The sequence below is a fragment of the Mus musculus genome, chromosome 2, assembly GCF_000001635.26.
Source record: "Mus musculus strain C57BL/6J chromosome 2, GRCm38.p6 C57BL/6J".
In the NCBI taxonomy this organism is placed as follows: domain Eukaryota; kingdom Metazoa; phylum Chordata; class Mammalia; order Rodentia; family Muridae; genus Mus; species Mus musculus.
In genome coordinates, this window is record NC_000068.7 from 91,710,683 (window position 1) to 91,724,286 (window position 13,604).

Below are 13,604 nucleotides of genomic sequence, written 5' to 3' on the forward strand. Positions count from 1 at the left end.
TTTCCAGAAATAAATCATATGATTAATTTTAAAGCCTTTTAGGAGAAAAAAAAGGGTTTGGGAAGGAATTTAGGGAGTTGGAGACTGGGCTTCGTGTAGAATGTACGGAAGCGAAGCGCAGGCCGCGGTGGCCGAGGTGCTGATGACGCGGCGTGGGGCGGGCGCTGACGCGGAAGGGGAGGTGCGGCTGTTGCGCACCGTGGCGGCTTGTGTGCGGCCGTGGGTTCCGGAGGCGGGCCTTCTTCGGCCCCGAGGGTGGAGAGTGCTCCGGTTAATCCGGTAGCTACGGAAAGGTGGCGATCAGCGTTCGGTTATTCTGGGTCGAGCAGCCAGACTTTGGTTATCTTACTATTTTTGAGACAAGGTCTCGCTGTGTAACTCAGGTTAGCTTTGAACGTAATGTAGCTCCAGCAGGCATGGAGCACGCGGCGATGCTACCCAGTTTCCAGAATGCTAACATTACAGGCTGGACCAGCCTTAGGAGCTTTTTGTTTTGTTTTACTTTGTTTTGACTGGTGCTCGTAGTCCACGCTTGCCTCGCACATGATCTTCTGGTCTACACTTCCCAAGTACAGTGAGCCCATTCCTGGCTGGGGCATCTTTACTTACACGGCTTTTAAAGGAATAAACTTTTTAAATACATTTATGTTTTGGAGGCGGGCGTGATGTGGCAAGGGTGTTGGACGATTCTTTCTTTCCACCATATGGATCTCAGATAGCCAACTAATTTATTTCACCAGGCTTCACAGGCAAACCCTGTGCCCTCGGAGCCATCTTTGTCCCTTAATACTGTTTTGAAAGCGGGTTGAAAAGTGGCCTCGGTGTTCCAGACCTACCTGGTTCACTTAGCTTTTTCCTCCTTTCCTTCCTTTTATACTCTTCCTTCCTTTCTAGCCTAAAGCTTCGGGATTTGGGTCTCTTGAGATGAAGGGAAAGCCTGTTACAGCAGACAGTGTAGGTCCCCAGGCAGGGCCACAGACTGTCTTTCTTCCTTTCTCCCCCCCCCCCACCCCCCCTTTGTTCTACATCTCTAGTTGGACTGGTTTGAGCACTCCCTCATCTGTGGAGCCATAGGGCTTTGCAAAACAAACCTCTGAGTAACCCTTAAGGTGTTTTCAACTTGTCAGCTGTCTCCTGGTTGCCACAGACCTCTTTTACCTTGTAAATTGTTTGTTCTCATGTGTTGTTCTCAGTTGAAATGCCAGGCAGTAGATGAGCCACTGGGATTGAACTCTTATTGTCTGCAAATTAGATCAAGTTTGTCATACAATAGTGAGTCAGTGGAGATAAATCTAGAGTTAACAAGTGAATGGCTGAAAAAGGTGTAGGTTTTGAGTCATTTGGTATGGTTTGGATCACGTTTCTAATTATTTTTTTCTTTTAATTAACATTTACAGAAAGAAGATTATAAATGTCAGAGCCATTTAACTGATGGTTAGCTGTTGAATTCTGATACTTACTGCGCTGGGAAAAATTCGGGAAAAGCAGATAGAAGAGGACCTCCACATTAGCAATGGCTATTCCAATAACAGTGCTTGACTGTGATCTCTTGCTGTATGGCCGAGGTCACCGGACCTTGGACCGTTTTAAGCTGGATGATGTGACTGACGAATACTTGATGTCCATGTATGGATTCCCCCGACAATTCATATACTTCTTAGTGGAACTCTTGGGGGCAAGCCTTTCTCGGCCTACTCAGAGATCTAGGGCTATTAGCCCTGAGACACAGATCCTGGCAGCATTAGGGTTTTATACCTCAGGGTCCTTCCAGACTCGGATGGGAGATGCAATTGGAATTAGCCAGGCCTCTATGAGTCGCTGCGTTGCAAATGTCACTGAAGCCCTTGTGGAACGGGCCTCACAGTTTATTCACTTTCCAGTTGATGAAGCTGCCGTACAGTCTCTAAAGGACGAATTCTATGGATTGGCAGGGATGCCAGGGGTGATAGGGGTGGCTGACTGTATCCATGTAGCAATCAAGGCACCAAATGCGGAAGACCTCTCTTACGTGAACCGAAAGGGTCTGCATTCTCTAAACTGCCTGGTGGTGTGTGACATCAGAGGGGCACTGATGACTGTGGAGACAAGCTGGCCAGGTAGCCTCCAGGACTGTGCTGTGCTACAGCGGTCTTCTTTAACCAGTCAGTTTGAAACTGGGATGCCCAAAGATAGCTGGCTTCTTGGTAAGTTTGCAAGTATAAATTTTCAGTTTATGTCCATAGAAAAGTTATGCAGGAGAGTGGGTGAAATCTGAGGTTCTGTAGTCTTACTCTTCATTCTTTGTTTAGCCTGTGACCTCTGGTGAGAGAACTCTCTGGGCCTTTTTGTGTTCTTTCTTTCTTTCTTTCTTTTTTTTAAGATTTATTTATTTAGCTGTCTTCAGACACTCCAGAAGAGGGAGTCAGATCTCGTTATGGATGGTTGTGAGCCACCATGTGGTTGCTGGGATTTGAACTCTGGACCTTTGGAAGAGCAGTCGGGTGCTCTTATCCACTGAGCCATCTCAACAGCCTGGGTTCTTTCATTATTATTACTTTTTAGCGATTTTTGAGACCAATAACTTGTTATGTAGCCTGGAATTTTACATGTAGCCAGCCTTGGACTCAAAGATTCATTTGCCTTGGTCTCTCAAGTGCTGGAATTAAAAGTGTATACCACCACTGGGCAGTGGTGGCACATGCCTTTAATCTCAGCAATTGGGAGGCAGAAGCAGGCAGATTTCTGAGTTCAAGGCCAGCCTGATCTACAGAGTGAGTCCCAGGACATCCAAGGCTACACAGAGAAACTTTGTCTGGAAAAACCAAACCCTGCCCCCCCCCCCCAAAAAAAAAACAAACACAAAAACCAAAACGTATATACCACCATACTCTCATGATTATTTTTTTTAAAGATTTATTATTATACATAAGTACACTGTAGCTGACTCCAGACACACCAGAAGAGGGCGTCAGATCTCATCACGGGTGGTTGTGAGCCACCATGTGGTTGCTGGGATTTGAACTCAGGACCTTTGGAAGAACAGTCTGTGCTCTTACCCGCTGAGCCATCTCTCCAGCCCATCATGATTATTTTTATTATTATACCTGTACTAGGAATCAAACCCAAGGCGTGGGAATGCCAGGCAAGGATTTTACCACTGAACCCTCAACCTTTGCACATTGATTTAAAAAAAAAAAATTAGTATTTAAGGGATGGAGAGGTGTCTTGGTGATTAAGAGCACATGTTCTTGAAGAGGACCTGGGTTTGATACCCATCACCCACATAGAGGCTCACCAATACCCATAACTCTAGTTCCAAGGAACCTAAAACTTTCTTCTGATCTCCACAGTGTAAAATGTGCACACTGTACACAGATACCTAAGACCGATATACATAAAATAAATCTAAAAAAATTTTAAACAGAAACAATATTTAAACTGAGTGTTATTTTATACGCTTGTAATCCCAAGACAGGGTAGGCTGAGGCAAAAGGCTCTCAAGTTCCAGACACAGTGTTCAGGTCAACCTGGATGTAGAGGGAGACCCTGTCTCAAAAGTAAAGGGCTAGGAGTGTAGCTTAGTTAGTAGTGTAGGAGGTCCTGGGTTCAGTCCTCAGCACTGTGTTGGCTGTTGTGCATAATTGCATTCCCAGTACTCAGAGGCAGGAGTATCAGAATTCAGGGTGATCCTCAGATACACAGGAAGCTTGAGGCTAGCCTGTGATACATGACCCCAAGTGCTGGGATTAGAAAATAGAAAAAGAACACTTGTTGCTTTTGTAGAGGACCTATATTTGGTCCCCAGTACCCATGTAGTAGCTCACAAACATCTGTAACTCCTGTAGTTCCAGGAGATCTAATGCTCTTTTTTGATTTCTGCAGACACCAGGCATACATGTGGTACACATATATACACGTGGGCACAACAATTCTACACATAATTATTTTTTAAAATTGAAAAACGTAGGTTGAGGAGAGATGTCCAACAGTTAAGAGCATATTTGGCTCTTGCAGAGAACCTGAGGTTTGTTTCTTGCCACCACACCCAGCAAGGACCCTGCTTTTTAAAAAAAGGCAAATAATATTATCAATGTTTTTTATAAAAGAGGAAACTGAGAGGCACAAAATATTTAAATTCCTTTTCTTTTCTTGTCTTGTCTTGTTTTTTGGTTTTTTTTTAAATAGGCATCTCACTGTCTCCCAGACTGGCTTAAAGAGCATGATTCTCTCCGCTCATATTGAGGTAGCTGGGGTTACAGGTATCCACCATCACACTCCACTTTAAGTTCCATTTGAGCCATCCCTTCCTGCTATTATTCTTAGCTGTCCCCATAGGTGTATTACTTAAACTCCCAGGCTCTAAGCACAGCACTTCTTTAAATAGTCAGCTTGAGTTCTTAGTTCTTCAGCTCTTAGGCTAGTGCTGTTAAGCAGCTTTGGGTAAGATCTCCCAGAATTTCTTATGGTTGACTGGGTGATCTCATAAGCATTTATAATCCGTTCCCCATCTAATCCTAATCTCCTCATGAGTATCTATTTTCCAGTGATGCTTGAATTTTAACCAGCTAGTGACTACAGAATTTGTTATTTTTATTTTGTGTGTGTGTGTGTGTGTGTGTGTGAAATGTTTATAATATGTAAGTGTTTGGTGCATACATTCTATAGCATTTGTGTCAGATCAGAAACCTTTGGGGTTTTGTATGTTTGTTGGATTTTTTTTGACACAAGCCCCAGATTTTTTAATAAAAATATTCTCATTTTTGCTCTGCAAGTCCAAGATTATCAATTAGCAAATCTAACAGGAATGCTTTTTAAAAAATACAAATTAACATTCTCCCAGCAATGAACAATTCTATTCTTTAAGAGAAAACAAACAAGCAGGTATAGGAATGCTTTGACTTCCAAAAGAAACACAAGTAGCCGTGTGGAGTTGGAGAAATCCTGTTGTACACAACAGTGCACAGAGTACTAGCCTAAACACCATAGATACCACCAGGCCAGCAGGGTCACTACCTGTATAGAGCAGTCCTCACGGGACACTGGAGATACAACTTCCCCAGTGAACATAATTCAAGTACATTCTTTTTTTTACTCACCGAAGGTTTTTTTGTTTTTGTTTTTCTTTTTTTTTTTGAGACAGGGTTTTTCTGTGCAGCCCTGGCTGTCCTGAACTCACTCTGTTGACCAGGCTGGCCTCAAACTCAGAAATCTGCCTGCCTCTGCCTCCCAAGTACTGGGATTAAAGGTGTGCGCCGCCACCGCCCAGCTTCAAAGGCCTGATTTTATCTCATATCCTTAAAACAGGACAGGATGGGATGAGACTGCCACACCAGCTAACCACTGAGGTCACAAGGGTCAGCTAAAAGTGTACCAGAACTTTCTACTCTCTTTGGGACCTCTGTTCTACTCCCTCAACAAAAAGTTTTTTCAATAAGACTTTTTTTTCTCCTCCCAGCTGGACATAATGCTTCAAGAAGTGGCTTATACTACTCAGACATCTCTTCCACCACTTTTACTTTCTTCTTTTTCTTTTTGGTGGTGTCACTGTCCCCATCTCCAGCCTCGCCCCCCACTTTCTAGCACAGTTTTGGACTTTTTATCCTTCTCCTTTTCCTTCTTCAACTGGGGAGCGGTTGGAGGGGTCTCCTCACTTCCACTCCCACTATCCCGCTTCCTCTTTATGATGTTCACTGCTTCAGCAGCTGATGGGGAGCTTGTACTGCCTCAGCAGCCAGTGCTGTCTTGCCAGAATCACGATAGTCAATGGCAGGGACAGTGTCTGTGGGTTTGCCATGCTTGTCCAGAGGTCCCTGCTTGATCATCATCTTCTTCTGACTCCTCTTTGGACCTAAACCCCACTTTCGAGGATAAGTGTCTCTTTCCATGACCACCCTCTTTATTTTGGCTACTATACCATGGTCCCAGGTAGAAATCACTGCTGTGGTCATCAACGCAGTCGCCATGCAGATAGCTTCTTCCTTACTGGTAATGACCACAATCTCCTAGTTGACCTCAATGCCATCCTCATAGTGAAGAACACCAGGAAGCATAATCTTGGCCCCATAGCAGATTGCATTCACCTTCTCACTCATGACTGCAGAACACAGCCTCCAAAGTTCCTGCCTCTCACCACCAACTCCCAGTAACAAGCCAAGGTGTACTCATAGTGTCCGAATGTACGTGCCAGCTCACAGCTCACCCAAAAGATTCCTAATCTTCTTTCAGGATCATATTCTATCATTTTGCTCTCAGATAGTCCTTACTCCAAGCTGCCTCTTTACTGCAGCAATAAATGGGGGTTGCTGAAACAGGGCACCTGTCAGAGTTTCTAGGGCTCTAAAAAGCTGAGTACCCCCTTCAATAGCATTGTGCAGCTGGACAATTCCAACATACTCTTCACCTGCTGCACTCTGTTGTGATTTCACCAAACGAGTGTCTTGGTGACAATGCACACAATTAAACAACAAGTTACTTTGGGATCCAGTGTCCACTGTGGCCAGTCTTCTCTACCTGACTACTTTGTCGGATCCAGCCTTCCACCTCATGGGAAGAGAGTTAGAGGGCTTGTCAAGATTAATGAAACCTGCCCTTTAGTCACAGGGCCACCAAGAAGTGTCTAATTGAGCCACTTTGGATTCTGGTTTGATAAGAAATTCTTCAGCATGTTGTATTTTGGCTACATCTTCTTCTTGTAATGACTTCCAGTCTTTTTTCTTCTTATGCTTCTTTGGGAAAGTAATTACTTCTGCATCTGCCATCTTGAACTTGGAATTGATTCTCTGTTTCCACCTTTGTGTGAGTCCCAGGGATTGAATTCAGTTATCAATTGCTTTACCCACTGAACCATCTTGCCCTGCTCCTGGTTTTTTGTTTTTTGTTGTTTGTTTTTTTTGTTTTGTTTTTCTGAGGAAGGTTTTAATGCTGAGCCCAGACGTGCTAATCACCTATTACAGTCCCTATATTTAGTATGTCACAGGTGTCACTGTTCAGTCTAGCATAAGTATTATTTTCATTAATGTTTACAGTGTCCTTTTAAGTCACTTTTATATTCATGTGGACAGTTTGCAGGAGTTAGTTCTCTCCTTCCACACGTTGGTTCCAGGGATCGAACCCAGACCCTCAGGCTTTATGTTTGTATTAAGCACCATTACCGCATGTTTCCATCTCTCTCCCCCATTTTCTCTTCTTAGCGCTGGCTGGATTGCTGTGTATACCATCATAGCTTGCTCTACATCCTTTTTTTTTCCCTTTAAGATAGTATTTAGAAGAGTGAGGTCAGTTAAAAGAAGAGTGGGAGTTGGTGTATGCTTGTAATCCCAGCATTTGAGAGGTAGAAACAAGCATCATATCCGAAGCTCAGGAGCCTGAACTACATGAGACCCTGGCTTCAAAACAAAAGTGGCGGAAGAGAAGCCAGGTGTGGTAGCTCATGCCTATAATCCCAGCACTTAGGAGGCTGAAGCAAGAGGATTGCTGTGAATTTAAGGTCAGCATGAGCTACCTAGGGAGTTTAGGTCTACAGAATAAGACTCTGTCCCAAAAAAGAAAACCAGCTAAATATAAACTTTAAATTTTTGTGAGACATCTCAGTTATTTTCAGCTAATCCAGTCTTAGAAACATAAGCTCCAAAATGAAAGAAGTCTTTTCTTATTTTTGGAGCAGTGGCTCTCTCTGTTTAGGAGAACTTGATGGCCACTTAGGAGGACAGTGCTCCCCTTGGTTCTCAGGGCCCGGTGTCTGATGAGGATTGTGAAGAAGTCACACTCTGTGGCGGCCGCTCTGTTTGTCAGGACAGTCACACATTATACAGTGTTCTCTTGGACTAGGACTTTGCCCCCTATTTGTGTTTGTTTTTCTTAGGACTTCCCAGGATCCTCTAATAAGGAAGTCACTTAAAGGAAACGCCTTGTTTGATATTTGAGTCCACTCTGATCTCTTCTCGGTGTGATCGTTTGCATCATCATCCTCATGTTTCCCCAGGTTGTGCTACACAAGCATTGTTGTATGATTGCAGTGTCCGAGAATCCAGTGCCCCTGAGTCCTGATGGCTACTGCAGACACAGCTCTTACTCTTCTCAGCACTGGGAAGACAAATCCCCGGGAGAGTGTATGAAATCCCCAGGTCATGCTTTCAGACATGAAACTTAATAGTAAAATTAGAAGTGTTCCTCTTGAGTGATTTTAGATCTTCTGTTAGAAAATCTTTCTTTTTTTCTTGAATGCCTTCTGTTTACAGATTTGTAAAATTGGTATCCTGTTTGGGGGGCTGAGGTTGATTTGTTTGCTTGAGACAGGGTCTCACATTGTAGACCAGGCTGACTTCAAACCCACAGAGATCTGCCTGACATCATTTTTATTAAGCCTTTTATAAAGAGCAGTATCTCTGAATTTGAAACCTTCTGGTGGAATGGTGATGTACACACCTACAACTCCAGCACTTGGGGTAAAGGAAGGAAGATCAGGAATTCAAGGTTATCCTTAGCTGCGTAGTAAGGTCCAGGCCAGCTGGGTTACATGAAACTCTGCTTGAGAAAAAGAAAAGCAAGTGTGAAAAAGACAGAATTTTGAGGGCTCTTCGCTGAGACAGAATGTGTCTTTATTTGTGCAAGGCCCTGAGTTCTCCCCAAGAAAAGTTAAGAAATAAAAAGACCAAGAAAGAAAAGGCCAATAATTGGATTCCTGTGTCTCTACTGCCTTCCTTTGGGTGCTCTCGGTTGTGGATGTGTTAGCTCTCGGCTCTTTGTCCATTGCTTTTAGTCAAAGCTATTGCCAACCAACACTGCCTTACCCAGTGACATTGTGTTTCTGATGGGTTCTCACTGTGTAGACAAGGCTGGCCTCACTGGTCATCTTCTTGCCTCAGCCTCCCAAGTGCAGACATTCTTTCTTTATGCCACCTATACTGGAGTTGGCTTGAGGTCTTGACATTCATCACCTACTGTCACCACCACCATGGAGAAAAGGGAAGGGGCAATAAAGAATTGTGGGCATCAGACCTGCTTCAGAGAGGGGGGAGAGGGGCCAATCAGTACTAGCTCATGCTCTCTATTTAAAAGTATGTATTTTTATTTTATATGTATGAGTTTGCCTGCATATATGTATATTATATGTGTGTGCTTGGTGTCCTTGGAGGCCAGAAAAGAGTGTTGATTTCCCTGGAGCTGGAGTTACAGACGAAGTAAGCCACATGTGGGTGCTAGGAATTGAATCTAGGTCCTCTGTAAGAGCAGCCTGTACTTTTCTTTTTTATTATTGGTTTTTTTCAAGATAGGGTTTCTCAGTGTAGCCCTGGCTGTCCTGGAACTCACTCTGTAGACTAGGCTGGCCTCGAACTCAGAAATCTGTCTGTTTCTGCCTCCCACAGCCTGTACTTTTAACCTCTGAGCCATCTCTCCAGCCCTCCCTATACTTTCTTATGACAACATTTTCTTCTGGTTACTATGCTGTGGTATGGTTTGGCTCCAAAGGCTGTTTATTTTCCTGTCCTTCCTCACTGTGTTTCCAAATGTCCCTGTTTTGTTCTGTGAGTCAAGGTCTCACTATGCAGTTCAGGGTGACCTGGAACTTGAGGTAATCCTCCTGTCTCAGCACCTTGAGCATGGAGATCAGTCATGAGCACCACAACTTGCCTGAATTTCACTTTTTGTTTGTAATCCATTCACAGTCACGTTCTCTTTGACTTTTTATACAGGTGACAGTTCCTTCTTTCTCCGATCCTGGCTCTTGACACCACTACCCATTCCTGAAACTGCAGCGGAGTATCGCTACAATAGGGCTCATTCTGCAACTCACAGTGTGATTGAGAGGACGTTGCAGACCCTCTGCTGTAGGTTCCGGTGCCTGGACGGATCCAAAGGGGCACTGCAGTACTCACCGGAGAAATGCAGCCACATCATCTTAGCTTGCTGTGTCCTTCACAACATTTCCCTGGACCATGGCATGGATGTTTGGTCCTCTCCAGTGCCTGGACCCATTGACCAGCCCCCTGAGGGGGAGGATGAGCACATGGAGTCTCTGGACTTAGAGGCTGACAGGATCCGGCAGGAGCTGATACTCACTCATTTCAGTTAGAATGAGGGTAGAGGGAGGAGGAAGGCTTTCCAGAATAAACCGACAATTTCCCCCCTTATTAGCACTGGGCAGATCAGTCATCCAGTGCTACTGAATGTGTGCACTTGTCATAAATTTTTTAAAGTTTCAGGAGGGCAGGTGCAAGGGCAGATGTGTCAACTAGACCAAAATCAAGACAGTGTTTCCCTAATGTTCAGTGAACCCCAGGCTGTGCACTGTTCTTTGGAAAGTTCACTAGTTGTAAGAAAAAAATCACACAATGAAGGAGAAAACAGCATACAGCCAAAGAGTTTTGTTGTTTCAGTTGTCTGGAGATCTCAAAGAAAAGTGTTTGTCCTGATTGATTTATTTACTCATTTATTGCTAGTTTGTGTGAGACAGTTTTTTATATAGCACAGGCTGTCCTGGTACTCACTGTGTAGCCCAGGTTGGCCTGGAGCTTGTAACAGTTCTCCTGCTTCAGCCTCTCAAATACTGGTCTACGCTATCCTGCCTGGTGCCCTGAGTCTTTGTTTTTCTTCTTTGCTATCTACATAGGCAAATAGAAAGAATGAATGAATTTAATTGAGAAATGATCTAATATAAGTAAGTGAGCACTTGCCTAGCATGTGTGATGTATTGATCCCTAGAACTGAAAGAAAGAAACAGTAAAACTAAAGAGAAGGGCTGGAGAGATGTCTCAGTAGTTAAGAGCACTGACTGCTCTTCCAGCACTGTATGGTGGCTCACAGCCATCTGTAATGGGATACAGTGCCCTCTTCTGGTGTGTCTGAGGACAGCAACAGTATACAAACACACAAAATAAATCTTTCAAAAATAAAAAAAAAGAACTACTTCTGGACTGCTCTTGTGGGATTGTTTTGAAGAGGACATTAAGCTGGGCGTGGTGGTGCATGCCTTTAATCCCAGCACTTGGGAGGCAGAGGCAGGCGGATTTCTGAGTTTGAGGCCAGCCTGGTCTACAAAAGTAGTGAGTTCCAGGACAGCCAGGGCGATACAGAGAAACCGTCTCGAAAAACCAAAAAAAAAAAAAAAAAAACAAAACAAAACCAAAAAAAAAAGAAGAAGAAAAGAAGAGGACATTAAAGAGAGTGGGAAGCTGTCGTTCTTAGTGTGCCAGCACTAACTGGACCGTGATTTGGATCTAGTTACTTGAGGGAATATCTGAATTCCAGTTCTCCTGGTTCACTCTTGAGTCAGAGTTAGAGACTAAATGGGGTTAAGGACTGAGCAGATTTGAATAAAGTAATTAAATTATAGACAAAATCCAAGTTTATACTTTACAGAGACTCTAAAGACCTTGGCAGTTCAATGAGCAAGAGATTCCTACAAGTTTATAAAATTCATATATTGTGTGGGAGGGGTGCATGGTGCATGTGTAGAGCTCAGAGGACAACTTGTGAGTGATTAAACTCCTATCAGGTTTGCCAGGAAGCCTCTTTACCTGTTGAGGTATCTTTTTCTTTTTTAAATTTATTTATTTTATGTATATGAGTACACTGTCACCATCTTAGACACACCAGAAGAGGGTATCACATTCCATTACAGGTGGTTGTGAGCCACCATGTGGTTGCAGGGAATTGAACTCAGGACCTCTGGAAGAGCAGTTGGTGCTCTTAACTGCTGAGCTCTCTCTGCAGCTTCCTTCTGAGGTATCTTGATGGCCTGATGTTTCATGTTTCTTTCTTCTTTCCTTTTTCCCTTTTTAATGTGGCAACTTTGAGATTAAATTTTCAGAGCCTGCTTCCTGCATAGCATGCAAGTGCTCTTCCTCAGAACCATATACTTAGCTCACTTTTTAAAAAAAGATTTATTTAGCCGGGCATGGTGGCGAACACCTTTAATCCCAGCACTTGGGAGGCAGAGGCAGGTGGATTTCTGAGTTCCAGACCAGCCTGGTCTACAAAGTGACCAGACAGCCAGGGCTACACAGAGAAACCCAGTCTTGGAAAAAAAAAAAAGATTTATGTATGTATGTGTGTGTGTGTTATGTATGTGAGTACACTATAGCTGTACAGATGGTTGTGAGCTTTCATGTGGTTGTTGGGAATTGAATTTTAGGACCTCTGCTCCAGTCAGCCCCACTCACTCAGACCTGCTCACTCAGGCCCAAAGATTTATTTATTATTATATATAAGTACACTGTAGCTGTCTTCAGACACACCAGAAGAGGGCGTCAGATCTCATTACGGGTGGTTGTGAGCCACCATGTGGTTGCTGGGATTTGAACTCAGGATCTTTGGAAGAGCAGTCAGTGTTCTTACCCACTGAGCCATCTTGTTAGCATGCTCACTTTTTTTTTCTTCCATTTTATTATTGTGTTGCCCAAGCTGGCCTTGAATTCAGTAGTCTAGACACACCTTAAACTTGTGATCCTCCTTCTTCAGCTTCCTGAATAGCTGGGATTTCAGACCTATGCCACCAGACCTGTCTTGGTTATGTTTCCTTTGGCAATGATATGAGAATACTTATATAGTATGTTTGGAAATCCTTTGTAGAGAGGACAGTCCTTGGGAGAAAACAGGAAGCCCTGTCTTTAAAAAGCTGAAGTACAAAGTATGTCTTGAAATAAACTCTTAAGAGTTAGACCTTAGAATATTATATGTAGAGTGATAGACAGAACTTCCCAGGAAATAAATAATCCCCTAACAAGTCTTGTTCTAAAATCTCACCTTTGTAAAAATAACCTGATAGGGATAATACAAGTGTGAATGAGGTTCACACGTTGGTGTCTTTGCTAGGACTAAAAAGATTTTCCTGAGGATTGTCTTGTTCCCATTTTCTCAGTCACTCATCATGTGACACCTCTGAGCTGGCCTCTTGGATCATTTTCTACCTGCCTTTGGCAGTGTTAATCTGGTGACGAAGAAGTGTACAGCGGGTGACAGAGGAATGTGGAAATAAATTGAGGGTGACTCATCCTAAAGATTAGAAACAATTATGGATTATTATCTGTGTTTATTTCTATCCCAAATGCTGTCGCTCATCCTAACCTTCTGCTGAGAAGTGGGTGGTTTGGCAGGAGAGCAGATTTAATGGGTTCAAGGAGGTCCTGGATGTGGGACAGTGGATAGTTGTTTGGAAACAAGTTCTGAGCATTATACAGTGAAGACTTTATTACATTTTGTACATTTTTTTCTGTTTAGTTTGAGATAAGATCTCATTATATAGCTATGACTAGCCTGGTACTATTTAGTTCAAGGTTGCCTTAAATTCACCAATCTTCCTACCTTAGCCTCCCAAGTACTAGAATAACAGACATGCTACAGTACCTAGCTCTGTTTTTGTTTGTTGGGTTTTACTTTTGTCAAGAGTCTCACTAAGTAGCTTTATCTGACCTAGAACTCACTATACAGCCCAGGCTAGCCTGGAGTTCATAGAAATCCACCTGCTTCTAGTCCTCTATAGTGCTGGGAATAAAGGCTATAATCAGCCACCTGCTTTTGGCTTTTTTTTTTTTTTTTTTTTTTTTTTTTTTTTTTGGCTTTTTGAAACAGGGTTTCTCTGTGTAGCCCTAGATATCCTGAAACTCACTCTATAGACCAGGCTGGCT

General features: G+C 43.3%; 1 protein-coding gene and 1 pseudogene across 6 annotated transcripts; one reads left to right on the forward strand and one right to left on the reverse strand.

Annotated features, from left to right (window-relative positions):
* Positions 1-169: 169 nt before the first annotated feature.
* Harbi1 (harbinger transposase derived 1) lies at positions 170-12,989 on the forward strand. 6 transcript variants are annotated; one of them, NM_178724.5, is made up of 3 exons: positions 170-569; positions 1,398-2,183; positions 9,672-10,884. In NM_178724.5, the coding sequence occupies exons 2-3, from the start codon at positions 1,514-1,516 to the stop codon at positions 10,049-10,051; spliced, it is 1,050 nt and encodes a 349-aa protein (NP_848839.2). In that variant the 5' UTR covers positions 170-569; positions 1,398-1,513; the 3' UTR covers positions 10,052-10,884. The 6 variants fall into 6 exon arrangements, with proteins under 6 accessions (NP_848839.2, NP_001343447.1, XP_030107004.1 ...); NM_001356518.1 differs by having other exon boundaries at positions 170-383; XM_030251144.1 differs by having other exon boundaries at positions 175-293; positions 7,961-12,989.
* Positions 5,270-6,745, reverse strand: Gm13776 (predicted gene 13776; annotated as a pseudogene).
* Positions 12,990-13,604: the final 615 nt, after the last annotated feature.

What these genes read in the sequence shown, in the direction of transcription:
- Harbi1 (NM_178724.5), top strand. Translation starts at nt 1,514, where the DNA reads ATGGCTATTCCAATAACAGTGCTTGACTGTGATCTCTTGCTGTATGGC. An exon ending in CAAAGATAGCTGGCTTCTTG is followed by an intron (nt 2,184 to 9,671) that starts GTAAGTTTGCAA and finishes CTTTTTATACAG; the next exon opens with GTGACAGTTCCTTCTTTCTC.